Source organism: Pleurodeles waltl, chromosome 11 (genome assembly GCF_031143425.1).
Source record: "Pleurodeles waltl isolate 20211129_DDA chromosome 11, aPleWal1.hap1.20221129, whole genome shotgun sequence".
Classification (NCBI taxonomy): domain Eukaryota; kingdom Metazoa; phylum Chordata; class Amphibia; order Caudata; family Salamandridae; genus Pleurodeles; species Pleurodeles waltl.
In genome coordinates, this window is record NC_090450.1 from 375,805,020 (window position 1) to 375,830,798 (window position 25,779).

General features: G+C 45.1%; 1 protein-coding gene across 2 annotated transcripts in view; it reads right to left on the reverse strand.

Moving 5' to 3' along the window:
• The window catches only part of WDR33 (WD repeat domain 33), a 1,025,118-nt gene that overhangs the window by 522,589 nt on the left and 476,750 nt on the right, over positions 1-25,779 (reverse strand). The window contains exon 8 of one of the 2 annotated variants that reach the window (XM_069213680.1): positions 19,397-19,523. The exons of the other annotated variant lie outside the window; for it this stretch is intronic. Coding sequence (XP_069069781.1) covers positions 19,504-19,523 — 20 coding nt within the window. The 3' untranslated portion in view covers positions 19,397-19,503. Of the gene's footprint in view, positions 1-19,396; positions 19,524-25,779 lie in introns of those variants that run through there. 2 annotated transcript variants of the gene reach the window in all.

Here is a 25,779-nt window from a genome sequence, read left to right on the forward strand (position 1 = left end):
TCATGGCAAGATAGACTCTCCATGTAATCATGGCACATCAGATCACATACCTTTCTCTTATGTGCCAAGATCTCACTCAGGCAAAGACAATGAAGGCAGAATATATTCCAATAAGCATTTATTAAAATATCTGTCTCTTAGATAAAAGAATATGCATAGCAGTATGATAAAAAAAAAAATAGGAACAGGCATGTGACTTAAAGTGTAAAACAAAAAAACAGTCCTACCATGATGTCTAAACAGGGAAGTGGATCTATAACCCCTCCCCTACGCTAAGTATGAGCACAGCATACTAAGCCTAATCTGCCCTTCGGGTTTCCTCCTGTGAGAATGTTATCCCTCATACCTGGAGAAGAGGCCTGAAGTCTAAAAAGACACCATCCCCATCTAGATCAGGGCTCGGTCGTCTAAACAGGTAGCTGTAGAGAAGCTTGCAGCAATCAGCATACAGTTGCGGTCATCTGGCTGGCACTTTCCTCTAACGTATCTGGGGCTAAGGGGGGGTTTTATACTAAAACAGCTAACATTCTAAGAAATGGTCCCCACGTATGAGTGTGTGTTTTTCTGTGAATGTGGGAAATACAGTATACCACGTTTGTCAGCAACCCTATTGGACTGTAGCCTTGGAGAAAGCACAAAGTGAATTACATGACCTACTAAGAACGTGATGCTTTCCTAGGCGAAAGAACAATAAGAGAAAATAAAACAGCACCGCAAATATGGCTATTGCTAGAAAAATAAAGCAATGCTGAATAAAATGTAATTGGGTTAAAGTGCACAGCGGCAGGCCTAGTTAGCTGAAACAACGTGTCTAAAACATGGCTAAAATAGCTATACAACACCAGGGTGGACTCAAGGTCATAACCACCTGGACACCTTCTCTGGACCGGTGGGCCACCTGGACACTGGCCGTTGCATGCAAAGTGGGCAGGACTCGCTGATCCAGGGCAGTTTTGAGTCCTTTTGGAGGTTTCTTTGTGGACAGGGTCGCTGTCCTCGGGAGATCTTGGTCCTTGGGTAGGCAGGCAATCTTCTGGGGGTTTGTAGAGGTCGCTGGTCCTGCAGGACAAGTAGCAGGATTCTTGAAGCTGCAGACAGGCTGTTAGTGCTGGGGACAAGTCAGTTTTGATCTGGTACTGCTCTTCAGTCCTTCTTAGGTCACCAGGAATCGGAAGAGTAAGGTTCAGGGGTGCTTCTAGACACTAGAATTAGGGGTGTTACGGGGGGGTCAGAGGGCTGTAGCCAATGGCTACAGTCCCGGAGGATGGCTACACCCTTCCTGTGCCCACTCTCTTTGGGGAGGGGGTACATTCCTAATCCTATTGGCTAAAGCAAGATGGAGGATTCTGTCAGGAGGGGTTCACCTCAGCTCTGGGTACTCTATGGGTAGTCCCAGCTGGAGTGGACACTCCTACTCACGTGTACTAATTTCCCCGCCTGACCTGCTGCCAAAACTGGGGGTTAGTTTTGGGGGGGGGGGGGGGCGGGTGCGGGCATCTACCACTAGTTGGAGTGTGCTGGGCAGTGTAACACAAGGGAGGAACCTTTGAGGGTCACCGCCAAGTGTTGCAGTTCCTGCAGGGAGAGGTGTGAAGGAATAAATCCAGCACTGGTGTCAGTGAGTTTACTGAGCTGGGAATTTGATACTAAACTTCCCAGTCTTCAGTGAAGCCATGATGAAGCTGTTCAGTTCGTAATGACAAACTCCCAGCCCATGTACTCAATATGGCTGCACTGCACTTACAATGTCTAAGAATGGACTTAGACACTGTAGGAGCATATTGCTCATGCAGCTATGCCCTCACCTGTGGTATAGTGCACCCTGCTTTAGGGCAGTAAGGCCTGCTGGAGGGGTGACTTATGTATGTCACAAGCAGTGGTTTGTGGGCATGGCACCCAAAGAGGGATGCCATGTCAACTTTACCTTTTTCTCCCCATCAGTACACACAATCTGCAACAGCAGCGTGCATGTGTTTGGTGAGAGGTCCCTTAGGATGGCATAATATATGCTGCAGCCGTTAGGGACCCTCCTTCTCTGTAGGGCCCTTGGTACCACTGGTACCTTTTACAAGGGACTTAGATGGGTGACATGGGTGTGCCAATTGTGGAAGCAATGGTACAGTTTAGGGAAAGAACACAGGTGCTGGGGCCTGGTTAGTAGGATCCCAGCACACACAGTTAAATAAGCATCAGGTATCAAGCAAAAAGTGGGGGGGGTAACCATGCCAAAAGAGCACTCCCCTACAGTTGGCCCTGAGGCTTCAAATTACACTGCAGAGCCCCCAATTGCTACCTGGCATCGTCCACAAGCCAAATGCAGGACACCAAGAGGCCCAGAAGCCTCAGAGTCACTCTGACCATGATGCAGGCTGGAACATCAGGATCATATCCCGGATGTCCTGGAGTTGAAAAGGCAGGCGCATAGCTTAAACTAACACTGTGTTCAGTATAGCTCTGATAAAAGGGAGCCTTTGCAAAGGCGTCAGGTATGAATTCAGCACACTGATGGTAAACCCTGAAGACACCAACAGGTCAGCCGCTGTCTGGAGATGATTGGCCACTGCCTGAGGTGTGCCAGCCTTTAATAGCCAGTCATCGAGGTACTTAAAAGACTGGGATCCCCAACCTTAAAGGATGTGTTGCAACCAATGCCATCACCTTTGTAAACACCTGAGTTGCACTGGTCAGCCAAAAACAGAGACTAGAAATGCTGTGGTTCCACCTTAAAATGCAGACATCATCTGTGAGATTGCAAAATCAGAGTGTAAAAATACACATGCTGCAGACTCAAGGCTACCATCAAGTCTCCTGGATCCAGGGCTGATAGAACTTGGCCCAAAGTTAACATTTTGAACTTGTCCTTTCTCCAAAAAGTTTCGTAGTCGAAGGTCTAAAATGGGGTGAAACCCCTCCGCACTCCCCAGCCCTTTTTTGGTATTAGAAAATAATGGGAGTATCAACCAGTCACTACTTCTGAAAGTTGAAGTCTCTATATTGTCCCTTTGCTAACATAGCCTGAAATCCATCTAAAGAATTGACAGATAGTTCACAAAAAGTAACTGTGGTGGTGGAGGAATGTTAGGAGTCAATATCTGAAAAGGTGGTGAGTAACCTTGTGCCACAATCTGGAGCACCCATTGGTCTGAAGTTATGCTCCTCCAGGCCGGAAGGTAATAGATGATACAACCATTAACCGCCCAATTGTGAGGCATCAAGGTCCACCTAGAAAGGCTTTGAAGTTGTTGCAGAATTGGGGGTGGGGCGTTTGGGGGGCCTGGAGTGTGAGGAGATCTTTGTGTTCGGGTGGCTGTACGCCATCTACCTGCTTCTTGACCATGTCCTCTAAATGCCTAGTTGAAGTCCTGCACTGCTGGTCTGTACTGTCTCTGCCTCTAAAGGTATCCTCCTCCACACCCTTAATAACTTTAAAAGGGCGTGGTTGTTGAGACAACTGGTGCATCGGAGATGCCAGCCCTAAAGAAGGAGCAGTTACTTTCCTATTCTGTAATCTCTCAAGGCCTGTATCTGCTTTCATCCCAAACATTCTGGAGCCATCAAAAACATACCCATCAAAGAATGCTGGACATCTGTGGAAAACCAGCTGAAGAGGTCCACGCATGTCTTCTTATTGCCATACTGGTCCCCAAAACTCTACCTAAACAATCATTTGTATTTAGTCCGTAATTTTGCAGCATCGTGCCCATCCGAAACCAAACTTTGTAAGATTGTCCGAGTGTCTTCCAGTATTGTTGGTAAAACATTAGTTATTCTATCCCACAAATAGTGAGAATAACTTCCAGACAGGAAATATTTACCAAACCAAAGGCTAAACTCTTTAAAGAAACAAACTTTTCTGCACATTCTTACATCTGTTTAGACTCCCTATCAGGTTGAGTGATTGGGAATGCATTCAAGTTAGTACCATTTGTAAAAGCCTGTACTATTACACTCTTGTGAGCTGGATGCTGAAGAAGAAAATCCAAATCTCCGAGGGATGGTCGTGTCTTCTCACAATCAGCCTGTTAATTTGAAGGCAAGATCTAGGCTTAGCACCATTTGCCCTTCAAAACATCTGTTAAAGCCTCTTTACACAGCAATAAAGTAATAAAGGTTCCTGTGAAGATCGTGACAGATTCAAAATTGTTGTCAATTAAGTAGTTTTAACGTTTTTGTGTATTTAAAACTAAATTAAGAGCTTCTGGTGCTCTGCATATTACAGTAGCAAAGGATGATGTCTCCTCAGCAATAACTGGTGTAGGGGATGACAAACCTACATTAGGAGAGGTGTCAAGACCGCTAGCATTTTGCAAATCCAGCAAAATAACATCTTGAGGATATTCTGCAAAAAAAAGATATTGTTCGATAAAACTATTGGATCTGCCACTGGTAATGCTGATCCAGGTGTTTTATAAGACTTCTGACAAGGAACCTGTGGCACCGATGAGAACAAAGTCACAGATTTCATAACCACTGATCCAGACACCTTTGGCCTCAAATCTGAAACAAGAGGCACAGTCGATGCTGAGGACGGATCAGTCAATGTCTGACCAAATGCGGAGCCTTAGGGCATACCAAAAGGATCCAGAGTAACACCAAAGATCAAGTCCATAGCTTATTCAAACTGCTGGATATGATATGGCATTGCTACATTACCTGCTTGGAGTCAAAGGAAAAGACAGTGCAGAAGGATCCTATGAAGGTAGATCCCTAGGTGGAGAACAACATCGAATTTGCATAAGGTACTGAGGCCTTTGACTCGAATGGCGGGAAAGATGAGTGGTGCTACAAGAGAACCATGCTTAGATTTCATATGTTTATGGCTCTTCCTTGACTTACTGGAGTTCAGTGAAGTCCTATCTTTCGACCTACCTCTTGACGGAGAACGAGACCACTCCCTTGACCGAAATCAACAAGCCATAGGTATCAAACAAGACCATGTGTTCGATTTCCTGAATTCTGGTAATGCAAGTTTCGTTTCCTGCTCCAGAACTACCATTGTGTTCATCTTGGCACATCGCAAACACAACTTCAAGTAGCAGCCAGAGCCAAGACACCATAAAAAGACGACATGTGGATCTGTCGCTTAAAGGTCATACATGGTTCAAGACCTGAAGCTTTGGGGGTGTCCTGCACACAAAACGTAATTTCTATAAGAAATTAACCAACAGCTGTTGAATGACAGTTGAAGCTCTGGATCCGCTTCATTGATGCGGAAAGATAGGAACAACCGCCAGTGAGAGCAGATTATATATATGTATGGAAGCAGACTTTAAAGCCACACAAGATGGAGTCACACGCGGAACCATGATGTCGCACATTGCTATGCAAAAGTTTCCAGCTCTAATCCGACGCCTGGAGGTATTCGAAAGGTGAGAAATCTGCAGTTAAAAGTCTCTCTCTCTCTATATATATATATATATATATACACACACACACACACACACACACGTATATATATACACACACACACACACACATATATATATATATATATATACACATACACACACAATATGAATTTGTAGGTCAGGAATGGGTTCCCATTAAACGTTAAAGATTTAAATTTCTGTTGTACAAAAAACGTATTAAGAACAAAACAGTAGAATAACAGATTGAAATGGACGAAAAGGTGATTTTCACGATGGTGATACCAATAGAAACTGTTTTAAATGTTGTGTACAAATTCTGCTGAGCTCTTTATATCTATAGTCAAACGATAAATGAGACTGATTTGGTATGACCATTCACAGCTACATTGTAAAATAAAGTGATTTAACCCTTTAAGTGCAGCTGTCAGCCATACTACCTACCCCACTGTGTCCGCTGGCCACTTGCCAGACACTGAGGATGGATATAAAGACCCGTCTGATGCTCTGCACCAGAGGGGATTTCGTTATATTATTCAATACAATATTTTTTAGCTCAGGAAGCTCTTCCTGAGCAGCCTGAGGCTTCTTTTATTTTATAACAATCAGTGCAGAGGGTGAGCTGCTGTCATCACAGTAAAGTGAAAGTCAAACAAACCAATGGGTTTGTTTTTCTTTCAATGAATCAGTGCTTGGAGGTGTACAAAACTCGGCAGCTTAAGCACGGATTCTCTTGGAAGAGGTATTGTTGGAAAGGAGATAATCTCCCCTTTCCAATGGTATCTCTGCCCAGTGGATTACTGCATGTGAATCACCACAGGAATGTAATCGCCAAGCAGGGATCCACTCTCTAGGCACCAGGGATAGGGGTAGCTGCTCCTTAAGCAAGGGTTTGTTCATCCTCTCAGGCTTTCTGCCCACTGGGGAGAGGGGGATGAATGGGAGTAATTATATCCAATCTGTCCTCCACCTTGGGAAAGGTGGTGGTGGAGAGAGGCAGAGGGTGTTGGGGGGCACAAAGCCCACTAGACACCAAGAAAAAATACATAGGGGTTGGGGACTGCCCACCATGGCCATAGCCACACTCCCACACTAACACAAGAGTGGAGTGGGGTGGGGTGGGGGGGCGTGGCCTGGGACCGATGGAGCTGCAAGCGTAGTGCGGCGCTCTCGGACCACAATCCAGGCCCGAAGCTTAAATCCTGCCATAATAACGACCAGAGGTCTTAAAAATTGAAGAGAAGTGATTGGAGAATATACAGCACAAGTAGGGACCGCGGCGACCCACTTTGGGGCATAGTCTACCCGGAAACCCCCCCCCCTACAACTTCGCGGCTGCGATGATACGAAGGTCCAGTGGAGGTGAGGACCCCCACACCATTCATTGAGGGGTGCAAGGGGCTCAGACCCCTTCGCCACCAACGCCGAGAGCAACAGTACGAAGCGGAACATCAGCGAATGCGGCGTAGTGCGGCCCTCTCGGGCCACAATCCAAGCCCGAAGCTTAAATCCTGCCATAATAACGACCGGAGGTCTTTAAAAATTGAAGAGAAGTGATCGGAGAATATACAGCACGAGTAGGGACCGCGGCGACCCACTTTGGGGCAGAGTTTACCCGGAAAACGCCCCGACAACGTTGCGGCTGCCGTGACCCAAAATGGCGGCTGCGACAGTGCAGTGAACCCGTAGCAACCGCGACCCTCGGCTGAGAGGATACGAAGGCCTGTGGAGGTGAGGATCCCCACACCATCAATTGAGGGGCGCAAGGGGCTCAAACACCTTAGCCACCAACGGCTAGAGCAACAATACGAAGCGGAACATCAGCGAATTCGGAGGGAGTGGAGAGGAGCAGATAAGGAGCACAGAGCATCCCCCTGCTATCAGAACAGTATGCAAAGGCCGACATCCGAAGCCCGGCCAGAGGTGAGATTGTAACATTGTCTTTCGGCATTCACAAGCTGCCCTTGCCGACGACCAACGCGGACATAGTTATGAGAGAACTCCTTCATGGCCAAACAGCTCAAAACGGTGAACTTTTAATAGTACTCGTCATGTGAGAGCACCGGGACTGAGACAGGCGACATACGGGCTGGACGATGCTGACGAACGATATCACCTTCCACTAATACGAACGGCCTCCGCCAACCTGAGACCTATTACAATGGTAAAACACAAAAAACACAACAAATCACCATCGGGGGGACTCCTCGCCCACTGAGAATCCACCCCAACGCCCGCCAGAGAATCACAAGCGGGGCACGAACAACAAGAAACTACTCTGGACACTGTGCTACTGGCCATTAAAGATTCCCGAGAAGTGCTTGAGTGTAAAATCGATAACCTCACCGCTGACCTTTCCCTTTTACGAGACGACCACCGTAAATTAAAGGAAACAGTGGGTTTGCACGAGACTACGCTGACAGGGGTATTAGCGGCACACACAGACTCATCCTCAGAAATTAAAGACCAGACAACCTGGCTGAAAACACTGGAGGCAAGGGCGGAAGATGCCGAAAACCGAGCCCGACTGGAGGGGGTTCCGGAGGGGGTGGAGACCACCGCAGCTAATACAGAAATATTCCTAGAACAGTGGCTTAGAGACACAATAGCATCAGAGGGCTTTTCACCATTTTTTGCAGTGGAACGAGCCCACAGGGTCCCTGGCGGACCACCACCACCGGGAGTCAGGCCACGGCCAATAATCGCTAGATTACTCCACCACAAAGATAGAGACTATGTACTGTCACAATCCCGCCGGCAAGGAGAGATTCAACTGGATGGCCAAAAGGTCATGATATTCCCAGACTTTACGAGAGAGACACAGGCACAAAGGGCGTCCTACATCGCAGTAAAACGTACCATGCATGGTATAAAATATGCCATGCTCTTTCCGGCAAAACTCAGAGTGGAACACGATAATAGGACCCATTTTTTTTTCTCACACCTCAGCTGGCGATGGAATGGCTCGAATCGCTGAACATCCACTGCAGATCAACCCGTGACTGAACATTTCGAAACCCCGGAAGAAGACTACAGAAGCGGCTCTATCGAAACGTCAGTCACAACAGGGAATGCGTGATGCAGTGGAAACAGCAGCAGCGTTGAGTGGGGGAGACTTCCACACACGCCAGACCCCGGATGTTACATCAGATGTTGATTCAAACTGCGAACACTCCTCAATATCCTCCCAGGACACCTTCATCGGCTTGCCTTTGCTCACCCCAAGAACGGCGGATGAGATTATCTGACCGCGTTGAAAGAACAAGTTGGCAAGTGAGCTGACGATTGTGGGGGAACCTCACTCTGTTTAGGGACATTGCTGGGTCCCAACGGTGAATACAGAGCTATAGGAACCTGGAGGTCACTTCTTAACCGGCATATTACACATGATTGGGCCTGGGGAAGGGTCCGGGGCGCTGCCTCTTGGTCTCTGGCACGCCTCCTTCCAATAGGTTGATAATTAAGATTACAATAGTTGTAATGGTTTGGACGGGGAGAGTTGTAGGTACCGGTCCTGGGGAGAGGGAGTTACAAAGGGGGTTTGATCTTATTTGTGTTGTTTTCAGGGTATATCAGGCACATCTATCTCGCAGCCCAAACGGTTCACACCTTAGATTACGAAACTCAATAGGTTTGTCCAGTGGTAGTAATAGAGCAGCATCAGTAGGCCGCCTCTACATCCCTCCTCAAATTATGACCACAGAATACAAGATAATCACATGGAATGTCAGGGGCCTAAATAACATTTCCAAGAGGTACAAGGTTCACAGTTTTCTTAAACGAAGGGTAGTGCACATAGCTATCTTGCAAGAAACTCACTTGTTGGAACAGGAGATCAAGGCCTTGAAAAAGCGCTGGAGGGGACAAATATTCGCCACTACCCACTCAGCGTTTGCGAGGGGAATGTTGATATGGATCAGACCAGGCGTTCCATTACAGGTTCTCCATACCTTGATCGACACTGAGGGGAGATACGTAGTGATTTCTGGTAGATTGGACGGGAGAGAGAGATAACTCTTGCAGGACTATACGCCCAAAATCATGAACAGGGAAAATTCCTAGACAGACTATTACTGGTCATGTGCACACTTCTCACCAGCACCTCATTAATAGGAGGAGACTTTAATTGTGTAATGGTTACCGCAATGGATAGATCGCACCCACCATTGTCACAATCTGTAACCCATAAAACAGCACTGCACTTCCAGCAGTGGCAAAAACACTGGCAACTAACGGATTGTTGGCACAAATTTAATCCCCCCCAATAGAGAATACTCTTTCTATTCAGCAGTTCACGACCTGCATGTACGACGGGACACCTTTTTGGCGTCTCCAGAGGTGCAATCTGTGGTGGCGAAGGCCGAGTATCTTGGCCGCACCATCTCAGATCATAATCCCTTATTGATTTATTTGGCCTGGTGCGGAGAGAGACCTTTGATTCCCACTTGGCGTCTGAGAGCAGAGTCACTTGAAGACAAGGCTTTTAGAGCTCAACTGGGTACGCGGATCACGGATTTCTTTGGGAACAATGCCGGAACTGCTTCGTCCAGATCTGTCGAATGGGAATCCTTTAAAACAGTGATCATGGGATATTGTATTAGCACAACTGTGGGAGTACGGAAGGTGTTAGAGATAGAACTAGGCGATCTTGAGAACTCCCTTAGGGAACTTGAACATAAGCACCCAACACAACCCGACCTTTCAACACAACTAGAAAAAACAAGGGCTAGAATAACAGAAACTAACACTAGATTGTCTTGTTTCGATTACAAGCAATTTTTCCAGAAGCAACATACAGAGGGCGACAGAGCAGGTGTCCTATTGGCCTGGTTGGCCAAACCACCCCAACATCAAACCATAGTGGAGGATTTGGACACCACCCCGGGTATTAAAGTATATGGGCAGAAGGAGATCAATGCCACCTTTCTTAAATATTACTCAGAGCTATACGCCCCTCCCACCGAAGTACTCAGCGACGCTCAATTACAAGATCTGGGAAGCCTCAACCTCACGGCACTGAGAGGAGAAGATAGAATAGCCCTGGCGACTCCCATATCGCTTACAGAAATAAAGACTGCAATCCAGAGTATGGCAAGGGGCAAGGTACCAGGAGCAGATGGTCTCCCCTTGGAGTTCTACCTTGCGTATCAGGATTCATTAGCCCCCCAGCTTAGCATACTATATGCAGAGGCATGGAATAACCACCGCTTGCCTCCTTCCACTACAGAAGCCATAATGATTCCTCTTCTGAAACCCACAAAATCCCCCACAGAAGTTCAATCATACCGCCCACTATCAATGTTGAACTTAGATTATAAAATACTAAGCAGGGTGCTAGCTAACAGACTTTTACCATACATGTCCTCATTAATCCATCAGGACCAATCGGGATTCATCCCACAGTGAAGCACTGCCCAAAATATTCGTCAATTGATTTCACTCCTTCATGCCCTGCCCTCTGGTGCAACTAGAGCAGTAATAATCTCGATAGATGTCGAGAAGGCTTTTGATAGCTTACGATGGGACTACCTAGAACGAGTGATGCTGCAGCTAGGACTAGGGGAAGGGTTTGTCAAATGGACGAGGCTTCTCTATACAAACCCCGCAGCGAGAGTACGCACTGGCCGTACAATATCCCCTTCCTTTCCCATAGGTAGGGGCACAAGACAGGGCTGCCCGCTATCACCTTTTGCCCGCTATCACCTTTGCTTTTTGCGTTGGCAGTTGAGCCTCTCGCCCAATCAGCTAGGTCCCAGAGGTTCTATGAAGGCATTACAATCAATGCCTGGACACATCATATTGCTCTATATGCGGATGACATGTTAATCTTGCTCCGGAACGTAGAGACCGATCTACCAGGAGTAATGACAATGTTAGACCACTTGGGGGCTGCATCTGGGCTCTGGATAAACTGGGGTAAGTCGTCCATTTTTCCAGCTACTAGGGGTATTGAAGAACCAATGGACAATCGGGGTCTCCCGTGGTACCCGTCCACATTCAAATACTTAGGGGTTAATATCTACCACTCCGCTGAGGATCTACAAGAAGGGAACATACAGAGCACGATTAGGAGTATCATAAACAGCATGGTATTCTGGCAGACACTTCCACTAGCGGTCACTGGGAGAGTTGCACTGATTAAGATGACAGTATTACCTAGAGTGTTATATTACTTCGCAACCATCCCACTTATAATACCGAGGGTGGTATTTAAAACAATCTCGTCCTTGATTACAGGATTTATATGGGGAACCAACAGGCAAAGGATGGCATTGCGCACCCACCAGAGAACAGCAGCAGAGGGTGGTTTGGCTGTTCCTGACTTTGAATTATACTACTGGGCGAGCCAACTCCAATGGCTGGCGCAATTCATCAAAGCACCCCCAGTGGGGGAAAGCACTGAGAGCCCCTCTCCACTGCTCCCGAGATAGAATTCTGGGCATTTTACTAAACCCCAAGAAACAGAATAAACCGCTTCCGATAGAATGGGAGGCATCGCGTCACTGCTGGGAACAATACCTAAAACGAACACACACCAGAACACCGTACTCACCAGAGGTCCCCCTGATCTGTATGGGAGCCGTTGCAGTAAATCACGTGATAAGGGGTATCACCCAATTCATGGCATTTCAGATCGACACCATAGGGGCTCTATATAATAATGGGAAACTGTGTTCCTATGTGGAACTGCAGGAAAGGTTCCAGCTGCCGCCAGGGCTGTTCCTAGACAGGACAGGACAGGACTAGAAGAACCCCCCAGACATACTACCTGTGACCAAATATGCACTATAGGAGACCAAAGGAGGTTGATATCAGGGATATATATACATCTCTACTAACCAGCATATGTCTTCCCTTAAATAAACTTAGGAACAAATGGCAGGGGGAACTAGATGTTACAATAGACGACGCACAGTGGACCAGAATAACCGCACACATATATACAGTTTCCAGAAATGCCAGGTTTAAATTAATAAACTTATATGTCTTTCACAGGGCCTACCTAACCCCCTATATAATATCAAAGATTTATGGTGTAGAAAATGCCAGCTGCCCTCGATGTGCAGAACTAGTAGCAGAGTTGTTGCACATGCTCTGGAGTTGCCCACTAATCGGGGAATACTGGACGGGGATATTTGAGGCACTCTCCACTTGCACGGGCAGAACATTACCCCGATCTGCCATGGTGGCTGTTTTAGGAGATTTCCCTCGCCCTAGCAAGCATAAAATTACAAACCAATTCATAGACCTGGCCCTGATACTAGCAAGGAGAAAAATAACCTCACACTGGAAAGACCCGAAGGGCCCACAGATAAATCGTTGGAGAAATGTATTAAGTGGGCAGAAATTGAAGGGACAGTACTACTAAGGGAGGCACTCAGGGGCCTAGGAACTAGAGACAATGCTCAGCATTGGAACACGATACTGGACAATTTTAGAACACCGACACTTCTAACTGATGCAGAGGCAAATTTATCAGAACCAGATAATGTATAGCTGACTAAGATATTCCTGTTGAAGATTGTACAAGAGAACAAATATGTAATTAATTTGTGAACCGAACAAACACCTTTATATAATTGATGGAATGTGCAAAAGGGAAGAGGGGGGGGGGGTCACAAAAAGATGGGAAGTTATTTGTTCTGTATGTGTTTTCATGCAATTATAAAGCAATAAAAGATCTTAAAAAACAAAAGGGTGGGGTGGGGTAGATGGGAGTGGAGTGGGGTAGATCGAGGTATTAGCTTGAAGTGGGATAGATTGGGGTGGAGTGGGATAGATTAGGGTGGTGTTGGATAGAGTGAGGACGATTCGAGTGTAATTTAAATTGGAGAGGAGTAGACTGGAGTGTGGTAGATTGGACTGAGTTAGACTGTGGTAGATTGAAGAGGGGTGGATTTCGTGGAGTGGTGAGAAGTAGACTGGAGTGGGATACATTGGAGTGGGGGAGTTGGGTAGACTGGAGTGGAGTAGAGAGGGGTGGTTTGGAGGGGGGCAGGTCGTGGTGGAGCGGGGTAGACTGTAGTAGATTGGAGTGAGGTAGACTGTGGTAAACTGAAATGGAGTGGAGAGGTGTAGAATGGAGTGGAACAGATTGGACTGGAGAGGAGTGGGTAGACTGGAGTGGGTTAGATAGGGTGGAGTCAGGTGGAATGTACTGAAGTTGAGTGGGGTACAGTGGAGTGGAGTGGAGTGGATTTGAGTGGAGTAGGGTAAGTGGTGTTGAGGGGCAGAGAGTGTTGTGGCATTGACTAGAGGGACAGAGTGGAGTAGCATGTTGTAGAATGGTTTTGTGTGTTATTGAGTGGAGTGACATGGAGTGTCATACAATGGAGTGGCATGTCGTAGAGTGTAGGGGCATAGAGTGGAAAGATTGTTGTAGAGTGGAGTGGCATAGTGTTGAGTCTGCATGGTGTAGTAGGGCACTGCCATTACCGACAACACTTTCAAATGAAAGTTTTGATGCGCACTACTGATAATGTGTGTAAATGTTATCAACTAGTGCAGCGGTTCTTAACTTTTCGATGTCTGAGGACCCCCACTAAATCACTACTGGAAGCCTAGGATCCCCCAAACAATTTGAACAATTTGAGCCATAAAACAGTAACGCACAAAAACCACAAGCAAGTAAATACCAAATACTCAAATTATGAAGTACGTTATTTCACAACTGAAAAATATGCAAAAATCCAAATCTGAATTGTAATGGGAAGGGCTAGCAGACCACAGGTTAAGTAATACTGCTCTTGTGTTCCTCCCTTTCCCTTCTGCACTATGTTGTGAGCTCTCTTATGCCCAGGTGCTTCTTTCCAGCCCACTCCCTTGGCTCTCTCGACATTCTTTTCCTCCCAGGTTCCAAATTGCACTCTTCCTTCATTTGTTTGCTTGCTTCCCTCCTTGCATTGTCCATTTTGTTCCCCCAACCCAAACCCTGGGTGTTGCTTCATACCTGCTCTTCTGTTGCTTTCACCCACCATCCTTGATTCTATCCCCATATTGCTTCTGCGCTACCACCCCCATGTTATCCATGCTGTCGTCTCCTGCTGTTAGTTTGCTTACCCACATCTGTGACTTGTGGCACTTCCCCCTGCGATCCTACGGTCATCACAGCACCCCATACGAATTAGCAAAGTCCCTTCATGCCAGCTCAGTCCCTGAATTGCCAGAGAGCAAGCTGTTCAGTCTCAAAAGAACATACAAGAGGCACAACGCTGCTGCATGTGGGCGAAGCAGTGTTGCCAGATGTGGGAGAGGGAACAGATTTGTCTTCCTTTAACAGCTCGGTGTGAATGCCATCAGCAGTGCAGTGGCAGCCGAAGCACAATAATAAAACATGGCCAATCTCCTCTGCGGCTTACAGATAAAGCTGAATGGTGATTGGCTCTATATATATACATATATATATATATATATATATATATATATATATATATATATATATATATATATTTTTTTTTTTTTTTTAACTCCTGCCGTCCCTGGGCATGAGAGTGCTTAGCAGCGTTTTTTAATCCAGCCAATCAAAAGTTGCCTTTTTGCTTTAATGTAACATGTTTGAATACATCTCACAATCCATCTAGCTAATCCTTGTTTTGAGATAGGATTACCCTTATGTGGTTGTTGGAAAGCAACAAAAAGCTATTTAGTTTTCCTAAACTCTTTTGTTCTGTCAACATAGTACGTTAGAGCTCTTTTAAGGTCAAGAGTGTAAAGAGCTCTTTCAGCAGTTGAGTCTGGCTGTGGAAAGAAGACTGGAAATTCCACTGATTGGTTAATGTGACAAGGTGAAACAACTTTTGGCAAAAATTTTGGATTTGTCCTAAGTACAACATTATGTTTGTTATGCTTTTGAGACAAAATCTCAGACCCAAGAATTCCTTCAATATGAACTTGAATATCCAGTGCCTACAAACATTTTGCCTCTTGATCAATATCAAATAAGTATCTACAATGGTAGATCAGCTCAACAAGCAGTAGGCACTAAACAACAACATTCCGGCGCTTGCTCGCAGTTTTATGAGGATGGCAAATTCCACTCTCAGAACACATACACAATGACCCTAGGGGACTGCACTGCACAAACTTCAGAGCTTAGAGCTCTAATATTGGCACTAGAACATACGGATCCTGAACTTCTGACACTGATTGTGCGTGATTCATACTTTGCGTCCAATCCTTTAATGAATATCTGCATTACTGGTGCCAGAATGGATTCAGAGATTCAAAAGGGAGGACCAAACACAGATTCCTGTGGGGGAAGGTAGCAGATTTACCAAACACCCATGTAGAGCATAAACTGGGCCATCAATGTGTGGGAATGCACGTTGCAGTAAACACTTTGGCTGATGGAGCAGCCAAATCAGCAGTAGCTATGGCTTCTGCAATTACTCGTTCTTGTACGAAGTTGGCTGCTGTGAAAGCTTCAGTTGACGACAATACCTTGCTAAAAGCATATCCCACCAAATACTACTAACATCTGAGAGTCCAAAACGCTGCATTTGTTGCATGTGATTCTCAACCAAGACCAGAGATTAGATCTCATAAAAGCAGCACAAGGGGGTTGCTTCTGCCAATGCAGATGTAGCGGCTATTATTTCCTTACTGCAAAAATGCTACTGGTGACCAGGTCTATACCAACAGACCAGGCCATTATGTCCTTTGTTGTATCATTCACCAACAAATAAGAGAGTCCACCATTAAATGTCACCCAAAGACACCCTTCCTAATTTCCAACAAATCACTACAATGTATGTACCTGGACCACTATGGTCCCCTAACACCTGATGGTGCATACAAATAAATGTTAGTTCATGATTCTTGCTCCAGATTTCTATGGATATGGCCACAACGATCAGCTGACGCTCAAACTGTTAATAAAGATTTGCAAGTCTTCATCAAGACATATGCAGTTGCGGCATTCCACTTGGACCAGGACGCTGCTTTTGCCTTCAGGGAATTTAGGGACACGATTGAGACGATGGGTGTTCAATGCCATTTCTCGTCTCCATACCATCCTGAGGGAAATGCTGTCATGGAGTGGAAAAACCAAGACTTTAAGCACTCTCTTAACAGCAAGAGTACTAGGTACAGGTCGTAGTTGGTTTAACCACCTATATGGAGTCCAGAGAGCACTTAATCTGCCCAGAATGTCTTTGGGGGGGGTGCACTCCGTATGAGGTACTGTTGGCATACCTATGTAAGTCCCGGATCTTTGATGTCTCTAGCGTGGCTGCAGCAGAGACACCATTTGACAAAAATTAAAGTGTCACTGTCTTGCAGGAATTATAACAGTTCCGTGATGAAAACTAATCTGCATGTGCTGCCACTTTGGGAACGAGGGATTCACCAACACCACCAACCAGCTGGAGTCTAAAAGTTGCAGATATAGTGCAAGAAAAGATTGCTGTAAAAAAAGTAATTTGGCCTTTCATATTGAGCACCGGTTCCAGTCCTGGAAATACACAATACCAGAATTGTCATACTACCACCGCTGCATGCTTCTTAAGAAAACTGCATTGTTCTCCATTGACAATTTCAAGTTACAGCATGTTGCTAGTCCTATACAGAGGACTCCTCTGTAGATCCTGAACCCTTTTCACTGCCAATCAGGATGTACCACTAACATTTGTTATCAACAATCATGTCACTTCCCGAGGATCGAGCAGGGTGGAAAATCAACTTTCATTAGTACCAGTCATTACATCAACGACAAAAAGTGTCCAAACTTCTGAGCTATTTTACTCAAATTCTACACTGACTGATGGAATTGTTGACTACGAACCACCATGGAATACATCTGACAGGTCTCAGTCTCCTACACCGGCTCCAGTGTATGCACAAACTGCTTCTGTATATTTTGCAGACATCAACGACTCCTCTTCAAATTCTTCAGCGTCTTCTGCAGTAGCAGTATCAAGAGCAGGTAAGATATTCAATTGGCATAAAACTATTCAATTAGCCCATGGAACTCTCTCTAGATACTGTTAAATTTGCTTGCCTTCGTTCTCTGGATTGGTTTTGTCATTGTTTTCTTTTTGTTGATACATGTGCATTAACTTCCTGAATGCTCTGATGTTGAACTGGTGGATGAGGTTTTGAAGCCTCGCCTATCCTCACACAAGGTCTGAAGAGGCTTGGCCCTAGTGAACATTTTACCTAGTCCGATTCCAGATGGGACTTGTTCGGGATAAACTACCATTCGATATATTCAGGCTGACAGAAACCATTAAAATTCCATATGTATTAAAAGTATACATGAATGATATAACACCACCAGGAGTTATTTCTGATGATTGGGATGTAAAACCAGCGGATTCTATGCTTTCTGAGCACGTATATTACACTGTTTCAAGTGAAGATGTTTACCAAACAGCAGCAAATTATAGGGTAATGTTCTGTTACCGTCATCACGGACATCATTTCATACATAAAGCCAGATCCCCAGGAGCTGTTTACAATTATAAACAATGGGAACATAGTTCAACTCCACCAGTGGGTAGTTTCAAAACATACGTTAAAAAGTTTGCATATTTTACTGGCCATGATGTTAAAAAAAGCAGAGTCTTATTTTAAATTGCCACCTATGAAATTGCAGAACATTCTGTTAACAGATACAAAAATCATTTATTCTGATTCCCTTGTTTCACAGTTGGCTACAGAAGGCTTTGAATATTGGTTGAAGTCAACTGACTTAAAGAGTGTGCGGTAAACTAGAAATTGTCAAATTCAGGGATGGGAAGATTTTTTTTTTTTTTTTTTTTTTTTTTTTTTTTTTAAAGAGTATGCCTTATTCCATTGCAAATTATATTTCTAACAAACTATACAGCAAACAAGTTGTGTAGGCTTAGTGAAAATGAAGGAACTGAACACGTCCAGTATTCCATCACCAACAAAATTTGATAAATGGCAAAATATTTTAAATGTTCCTGAAGAACAGCTCAACAGGTGTGTCCTCATTTAATTCGATACTCTAATTTCCAAACAGGTGGTTATTATGGCCAGTGGACACAAATGGTTTTCATGCGTGTTTTGTAAACCCCACAGGGTTTTTTTTTTTTTTTTTTTTTAGAGCTGGCTGACCTGGCCCTCGTTACATCTCACACCACTACTCCAGTATCACCACATATAGAGTGGGCAAACTATGTCAACAGTGCAGGGATGTGGAATTCCTATCACCCGACGCCCGGGACATATTGTTTGGTGTCAAGGGCAACAGGTTTTCATGTTTATTTTGTACCTGGGGCAAGTAGGCCAAACCCCCTGCAGCACAAACTCTTTAGCTGCCAGTTTACAGAGAAGGGATCTATCTACCTTTTAGGTAATGTGTGTCCATATGTTAATGCTGTTATATTTATTGTTCATTAATGAAAATCTATCATTACTAGGATGAGTGCTGTAAATAAATGTTTTAAGGTCACACTGCAACTACTGACAGTATTTCCAGTTTTAAAAAAAAACAGTGTACACACATCTGAAAAGTTTAACAATGTGAGGCTAAGTATAATGCTTCCAGAATGCTCTCTGATTAGATGCAAATGTTCGCAGAAGCTTGTAAGCAAGAGTGATGATTCTTTGCTTTCAAAATAAAATGTTCAGAAAAAAAACTGGAAGTAAGAAAAAAAAAAAGTTTTGCTACTATGAAATCTTAGGTGCTATTTCTTCGAAGCGTCATTTAATAAAATGTGCTGATGCATGCTAGTATTTCCAAAAACAAATCCTAATGGAAAATCAGTTTGGCCATTTTCAACAAGATTATGTGAAGCATGAAAATAAACAAGCACTGGCAAAGTCAAGTGATCCGACATTTTATTTGAGTCTTTTGGTTTTGTCGATGCATGCCTTGTTTTGATATGGCTTTTGTGACACGTTTTTCTTCTGGGAGCTGCCAAAAAAAAAACGTTTTTGGTCTCAAAAGGCATACATTGCCACCAGTAGCTTAACAAAGGCCCAGTACCCTTTTCCAGGGGACCCCTCAGCACAGCACCTGCCTGAGTGAGTCTGAAGAGGGGGCCCTCCATGTTCTTTGTAGGGGAGCCCCCTCCAGTTTCGTTATGCCACTGATTGCCACAGTAGTTCCTGGCCATGAACAAAGCTACTTTGCGTGCCAATATGCTTCTTCTGGAAGAGCGGAAGGTGATCACTCACAGAAAAGCCAGCCTATAGAGAAAGAAATAGAAGTTTAATAAAAACAAAACGTCTTTGTTAACGCCAGAGCGAAGTAGGGACTGAATTCTTGAAGAAATTCACAAAAGTGCACCCATGGTATATGTCTTTGAATTAGTGGCTTTCATAAATTCACAAGAACTTACATAAGTAAACCAGGAAATCATACTCCTAGAAAATATTTGTGAACTGTATTTTAGCACGACCAAATATGCATGTGTATATTTGATCATTTGGAAATCTATAGAGCTTTTATAAGTTCACTTTCCCTCCAACTACTTTTTTTTCCAACCCTGGAAGAACTTCTACTTTTGCCACTGTCAGGAGCAAATTTGCAACCTCTCTCATTATGGGAAAATATCAGAGAAGAGCTGCTGAAAATCCTTAAAACATGCAAGTTAGTAGGTTTGCAGACTCAAAGGCATTCCAGCCCTGGAACTATTGCTTACTGTTTTTTCCACCCAAATATGTACATCTGCGGAAAGGTGACAAAAAACAGGAAACTGCAATAGTAGAGACTGTAATTGCAAGAATTCAAGGCCTACTATAGTAGTAGTAGCCCTGACATAATCAGACAGGCAATTATCAGAGCTCTTATATAATGAGATTGCTGGCATAATTTGTCGCCGCACTACATGGCACCAAAGGGACAAGTAGATTTAAGAAGCCACGTGTCCCATGGACAAGTAGATATTTTACTAAATTCCACACCCCTGCAGTGGTTGAAATCTTCCACACTAACAGCTGTTCAAGAACATCTTCGCCTCTTGTCAGAAAACACAGACTTTCAAGACTTCTCGTTAGGCCCTAGAAAACCATGCACAAAGTGCTTCTTATATACAACATTTAATGAAATTTGGAAATTTTACCAAAAAGAAGCCGCCGCCCGGTTCTGGCGGATAGATCAGGAAAACGTGCAGAAAGCTCTAGCCATTGTAGATAATGGTATGAGTACTTTGTCCAACAGCATTTACACCCTAAACAACATTGTTTCATCTGCTATTGACATCATACAAAACTGTCATTTTTACATCATGGCTAGAGTCAACTTTGGTCCATTATGAAAGTACGTTGGATGTTACATGTTCTGAAAAGTGGTCATGTATCCTGGCAGCACGTCAACTCCAGAGACCTATTTTAAGCATTTAACTTGACGCAACAGCAACAAATTACGGCTAAGAAAGAAGCAACTTATATTATGCTCAACATTGAAAAGTTAGAAAAGTTGCCTTTCACTGTGGCGCAAATACCACTGGCAGTTTGGTTAATACACGGAGTCCATTTTAACACTTAAGTTCACCTTGTGTTTGAAGCACATTCCTGTAGGCAGATTTGAGCAGAAGCTAGGAGATTGTTATATCCATGAGGTGTGAAAGCTACCCATTACACACGTGTTTCAATGGTATGATAGAAGTCTGACTTAGCTGAAGCAAATGTGAGACTTCTGTAAGTCATTCAATGATGTGCAGCTGTCTTTTCATGGAGCATATAATGGTTCAGCTGCAAATTTAGCCTGTTATCGGAAGGGTGTTGCTGTCCCGTTGATTCGTCTGCCAATCCAGGTGCGCTCAAATGGGAGTTATGTGATGCTGAACGAAGAAAGCTGCTGTGGAATGGGAGCTGGAATTGCCGAGGTCATTTTGGTCTCCCAAATTGTGACTCTGGGCACCACCCCTTGGATGGTGATGGACGGGGGAGTGGTCACTCCCCTTTCCATTGTCCACTTTCGCACCACAGCAGAAACTGGGGGTCCCAGTTCTGGTGCAAACCTGTTCATGCAAGAAGGGCACCAAATGTACCCTTCAAAGCATACCAGTGGCTTGGGGAGGCTACCCCTCCCAAGCCTTGTAACACCTATTTCCAATGGGAGAGGGTGCTGCCTCCCAATGGAAATCTTTTTTTCTGCTTTCCTGGAGTTGATCTGTTCAAGTAGCAGGAGGGCAGAAACCTGTCTGTAAGATAGCACCAGCGAGAGCTGCCCAGGAAAACCCTACAAACTGGTAGGAGCAAACCTGGGGGTCCTCTAAGGATTCCCCCAGTGTTCATGGAATCTTACAACCAATACTGATAACAGTACTGGGGTATGATTCCAACATGTCTGATACCAAACATGCCTAGGTTCAGAGCTATTATTAAGTAGCTCGACAAAGGTGGTGACCTATGTCCAGTACACTGGTAAAATGGCTTTCCCGCACTCACAAAGTCCAGAAAAATTGAGCTGGAGTTCATGGGGGCACCTCTGCTCATGCAGGAGTGCCCTCAGACACAGGTACTTGCACCTTGCCCTCTTCAGCTAGGTGAGCCCGCCACAGGGATGACTTATAGTGACCTGGTGCAGTGACCTGTAGTTAAAGGGTGCATGCATATTTTCACGCAGGCTGCAATGGCAGGCCTGCATACACCTTTTGCATGGGCTCCCATGGGTGGCATAATACATGCTGCAGCCCATGGGGAACCCATGGTGCCCTAAAGCCCTGGGTACCATATACTAGGGTCTTACATGGGGGCACCAATATGCCAACTGTGACATTTACACCAATAAAAAAACATAAGATCTGGGTTTCTTCTCTTGTAACAGAGTCCTACAAAATTCGGCATGAAATCCTGGCACGGTCTGCAACCCCAGGGATTTCCAGTCTGTATGCGCAACTGCCACCTGAACTGAGTCAGTCATCCTCTCCAACTTTACACAGAAAAGTAAATTAAAGACCCATAGAAATCGGTCTGTATAATTTCTGTAGAAAGACAGCCTGCTGTACCTCTCACAGGGAAGGTGGCAACTGAATGCTTCCGGTCCAGCCAATGGCTGCCTTATTTTAAAGCTAACTGAGCATCGTCTGGTGTGACCAGTCTACCCAAGATCTTAAGAGTGGATACCTGATCCAAAGCAGTGAGAGCTGACCTACATTACAAGGTCTTTATTACCTAGGGCCCAGAAAACATCCCTCGGGTAGCAACCTCAACAGGTGTCCCAGCTCCAGACCATTTTGAAAAGAGAACATCATCATTATGAAGAAGCTGCACGGTTGGCTTGAGTGAGGAAAGGGCCATCAGACTCACTTGAGGCTTCACCTCTCGGGAGTTGGACCTTCCCTAAATTAACAACAGTAATAAATAGCATATCACTCTCTGTACATCTGCCATATATAGTCTATACATAGTTTCTCACTGAGAAAAAGTTCAAAAATGAGCTGTGGTTCTGATTTATAAGCAGGAAATCCTTGAAATTCTCTAGAGGTGCCTACCAATGCACAAAGCATGCCGTAACTAGCGCAGCCTACCATGATGTATTTTTGATAGCTCTTTTCTTTGTTTCTGATCCACTGAAAAATTGACATGGCATGTCTTGAATGTGCTGGCAACCGTACTAAGTTAAACTGTGCTAAATTTCAGTTGTTTTAGCATTTGAGCCAGACCCATAACTCAGTTTTTAACTTTGTTTAAAGAAACTTCATTGATCTTTTCAAGATATACTTATTTTCCAACACCTGCTACAGGTTGGCCACAATGCATGACCTGCAATTAACCCAACAAAGACATCTTACCCCCTTCTGCGCATAGCCTTCGACTGCAGGGCCTGCCATGCTCAATCCCTGCCTTGGGGTCAGACACTCATAATAGTGGCTCCCCTTTGCCTTTTTTTCACCTCACACAATTTGTGAATCAATCAATCTGTAGATTGTACACAAAATGACATCATAAATGGTGACTTGCAGGATTACAATCATTTTTTGTTAAATTTTTTTTTAATACAACAGAGTGTTGGGTTTTGTGTTTTTTTTTTCCCCCTGTGGAATTCAAAGTTTCCACGTGTCTGCGAACCCCCCGGCACTCTCCTCGGGTTCCACACCTCAGAGAGGCCCCCAGGCTGTGGAAATCATTTTTTTTACCATATTTTAATCATGCTCTCTGGGCTTGAGAAAACCATGAAAGTATTCAGGAATATAAATCAGAAAGAACACACCTGAAGCAGAATTAACACTCAAGTTCAAAGGGTAATGAGGGAAACAAGTATGGAGGGAGATTCAGTAAAGAGAACAATGAGAACAGAAAAGCAAATACATGTAACAGTTTTGCATTTCCATATTAGTCGTACATTCACATGCTTTGCGATACCACCTAATTTAGAGCATGGACGAACAAGTTACTTACTTTCGGGAAAGCTTTTTCTGGTGGATACAATAGCTTCCTGTGGATTCCTCACCTTATGAATTCTCCAATGCGCAAGCATCCGACGAAAATTCTTCTTCCCAGCTCTCCACGTTGACTAGGACGTCACAATTGCACGGCTCCACGCAACTCCGTCTGACGTCACTGTGACAATAAGAGGTCCTCGCCAGCGTGCTGATGTCCGTTTCACCCATTTTTTACGTGCCTCTGAGGCGAACAGGTGAGAACCGACCTCACAAAAGCTCCAATAAATACACATATACATAAAACCACAATGATGCAATAGAATCAAAACCATCACATATATACACAAACTGAGGTTATAGCTATCAGAAAAACCATCTTAACTAGAAACCTTAGCGGGCAAGAATGCATGGGTTCGAACGGTGACCCCATTAAAAAAGTTAAAACGAGATTCAGATCCCACTGAGGCATATGAAAAGGAGCGGGAGGAAACCTATTAATCAAACCTTTTAAGAACCTAATAACAATAGGCGATTTAAACAAGGAGGGCTGATCCCGGAGGCAAAGAAAGACTGACAGTGCCACCAAATAGCCCTTAACAGTAGCAACTGCACAACCCTTCTGTGCTAAATCTGAAGCAAACAACAGAATATCGGAGAGGTGGGCCCTCAAAGGATCAATTTGCTTCTCTCCACACCAAGCCACTAATTTTGCCCACCTGCCGGCATAAACGGTCTTAGTGGAGTGTCGCCCGGCCGACAGAATAACAGCCACTACATCTGGTGGGAGATAAAAAGAACTCAGGTTGCCCCGTTCAATCTCCAGGCATGAAGGTGCAGGCTCTGGAGGTGGGGGTGTAGAACCTGCCGTTGTGACAAGAGGTCTGCCCTGAGCGGGAGATGGAGCGGAGGGCACAGCGAGAGTTGGAGAAGATCCGTGTACCACACCCTTCTTGGCCAATCCGGGGCTATTAAAATGACCTGAGCCTGATCTTGGTGAATCTTCCTCAGAACCCGAGGAATCAATGCATAAAGCAACTGGTTGCACCAAGAGATCTGAAACGCATCCCCCAAAGCTCCGGATACTGGAGGCTGCAGAATGACGGGCAGTGCGCGTTCTCCCGAGTAGCACACAGATCTGTCCTTGGAAGAACCCACATCTGAAAGATGTGCAGGACCAGATACGGATGGAGACGCCATTCGTGATCGACCGAAAAATGTCGACAGAGTGTCCGCATGCACATTGAGCACTCCGGACAGATGATTCGCTACCAAGCAAATCCGATGGTCCCAAAGCCAGGACCAGAGTCGCAGAGCTTCTCTGCAGAGAAGATACGACCCTACTCCTCCCTGCTTGTTTATGTACCACATCGCGGTAGTGTTGTCCGTCAGGACCTGAATTGACTGACCGCGAAGGGACAGGAGGAAGGCCTTGAGAGCCAGACGTTTCGCCCGCAATTCTAACAGATTGATATGAAAAGTCTGTTCCACTGGAGACCAACAACCCTTGATCTCCAGGTTCCCAGATGAGCTCCCCACCCTAAAGTAGAAGCATCCGTCATGACCGTGGCCACCGGAGGCGGCAGTGAAAACGGGCTTCCTTGAGAAAGGTTGCCGTCCACAGCCCACCATCGTAGATGCGCTGCAGCGTCTCTGGAAATGGTTATCGACTCCTCGAGATCCCCTTTGTGTTGAAACCACGGTTTGCGGAGGCACCACTGGCGAGCCCTCATGTGCCAACGTGCATGAGTGACCAACAGAATGCAAGAAGCGAACAGACCGAGCAGTCGTAAGACCTTGAGGACTGGAACAACCACTCCCTTTTGAAACATTGGAATCAACGCCTGGATGTCTTGAATCCGCTGAGGTAGAGGATAGGCCCAATTAAATGTAGTATCCAGTACTGCCCCTATGAACAGGAGGTGTTGACAGGGCTCCAGGTGAGACTTGGGTACATTTATCATAAAACCGAGACTGAAGAACAACTGAGTTGTCATCTGCAAGTGATGCAACACAAGCTCTGGAGACTTGGCTTTGATCAACCAATCTTCCAGGTAAGGGAATACTGATATCCCTTTCCTTCTGAGACTTGCTGCCACCACTGCCATCACCTTCAT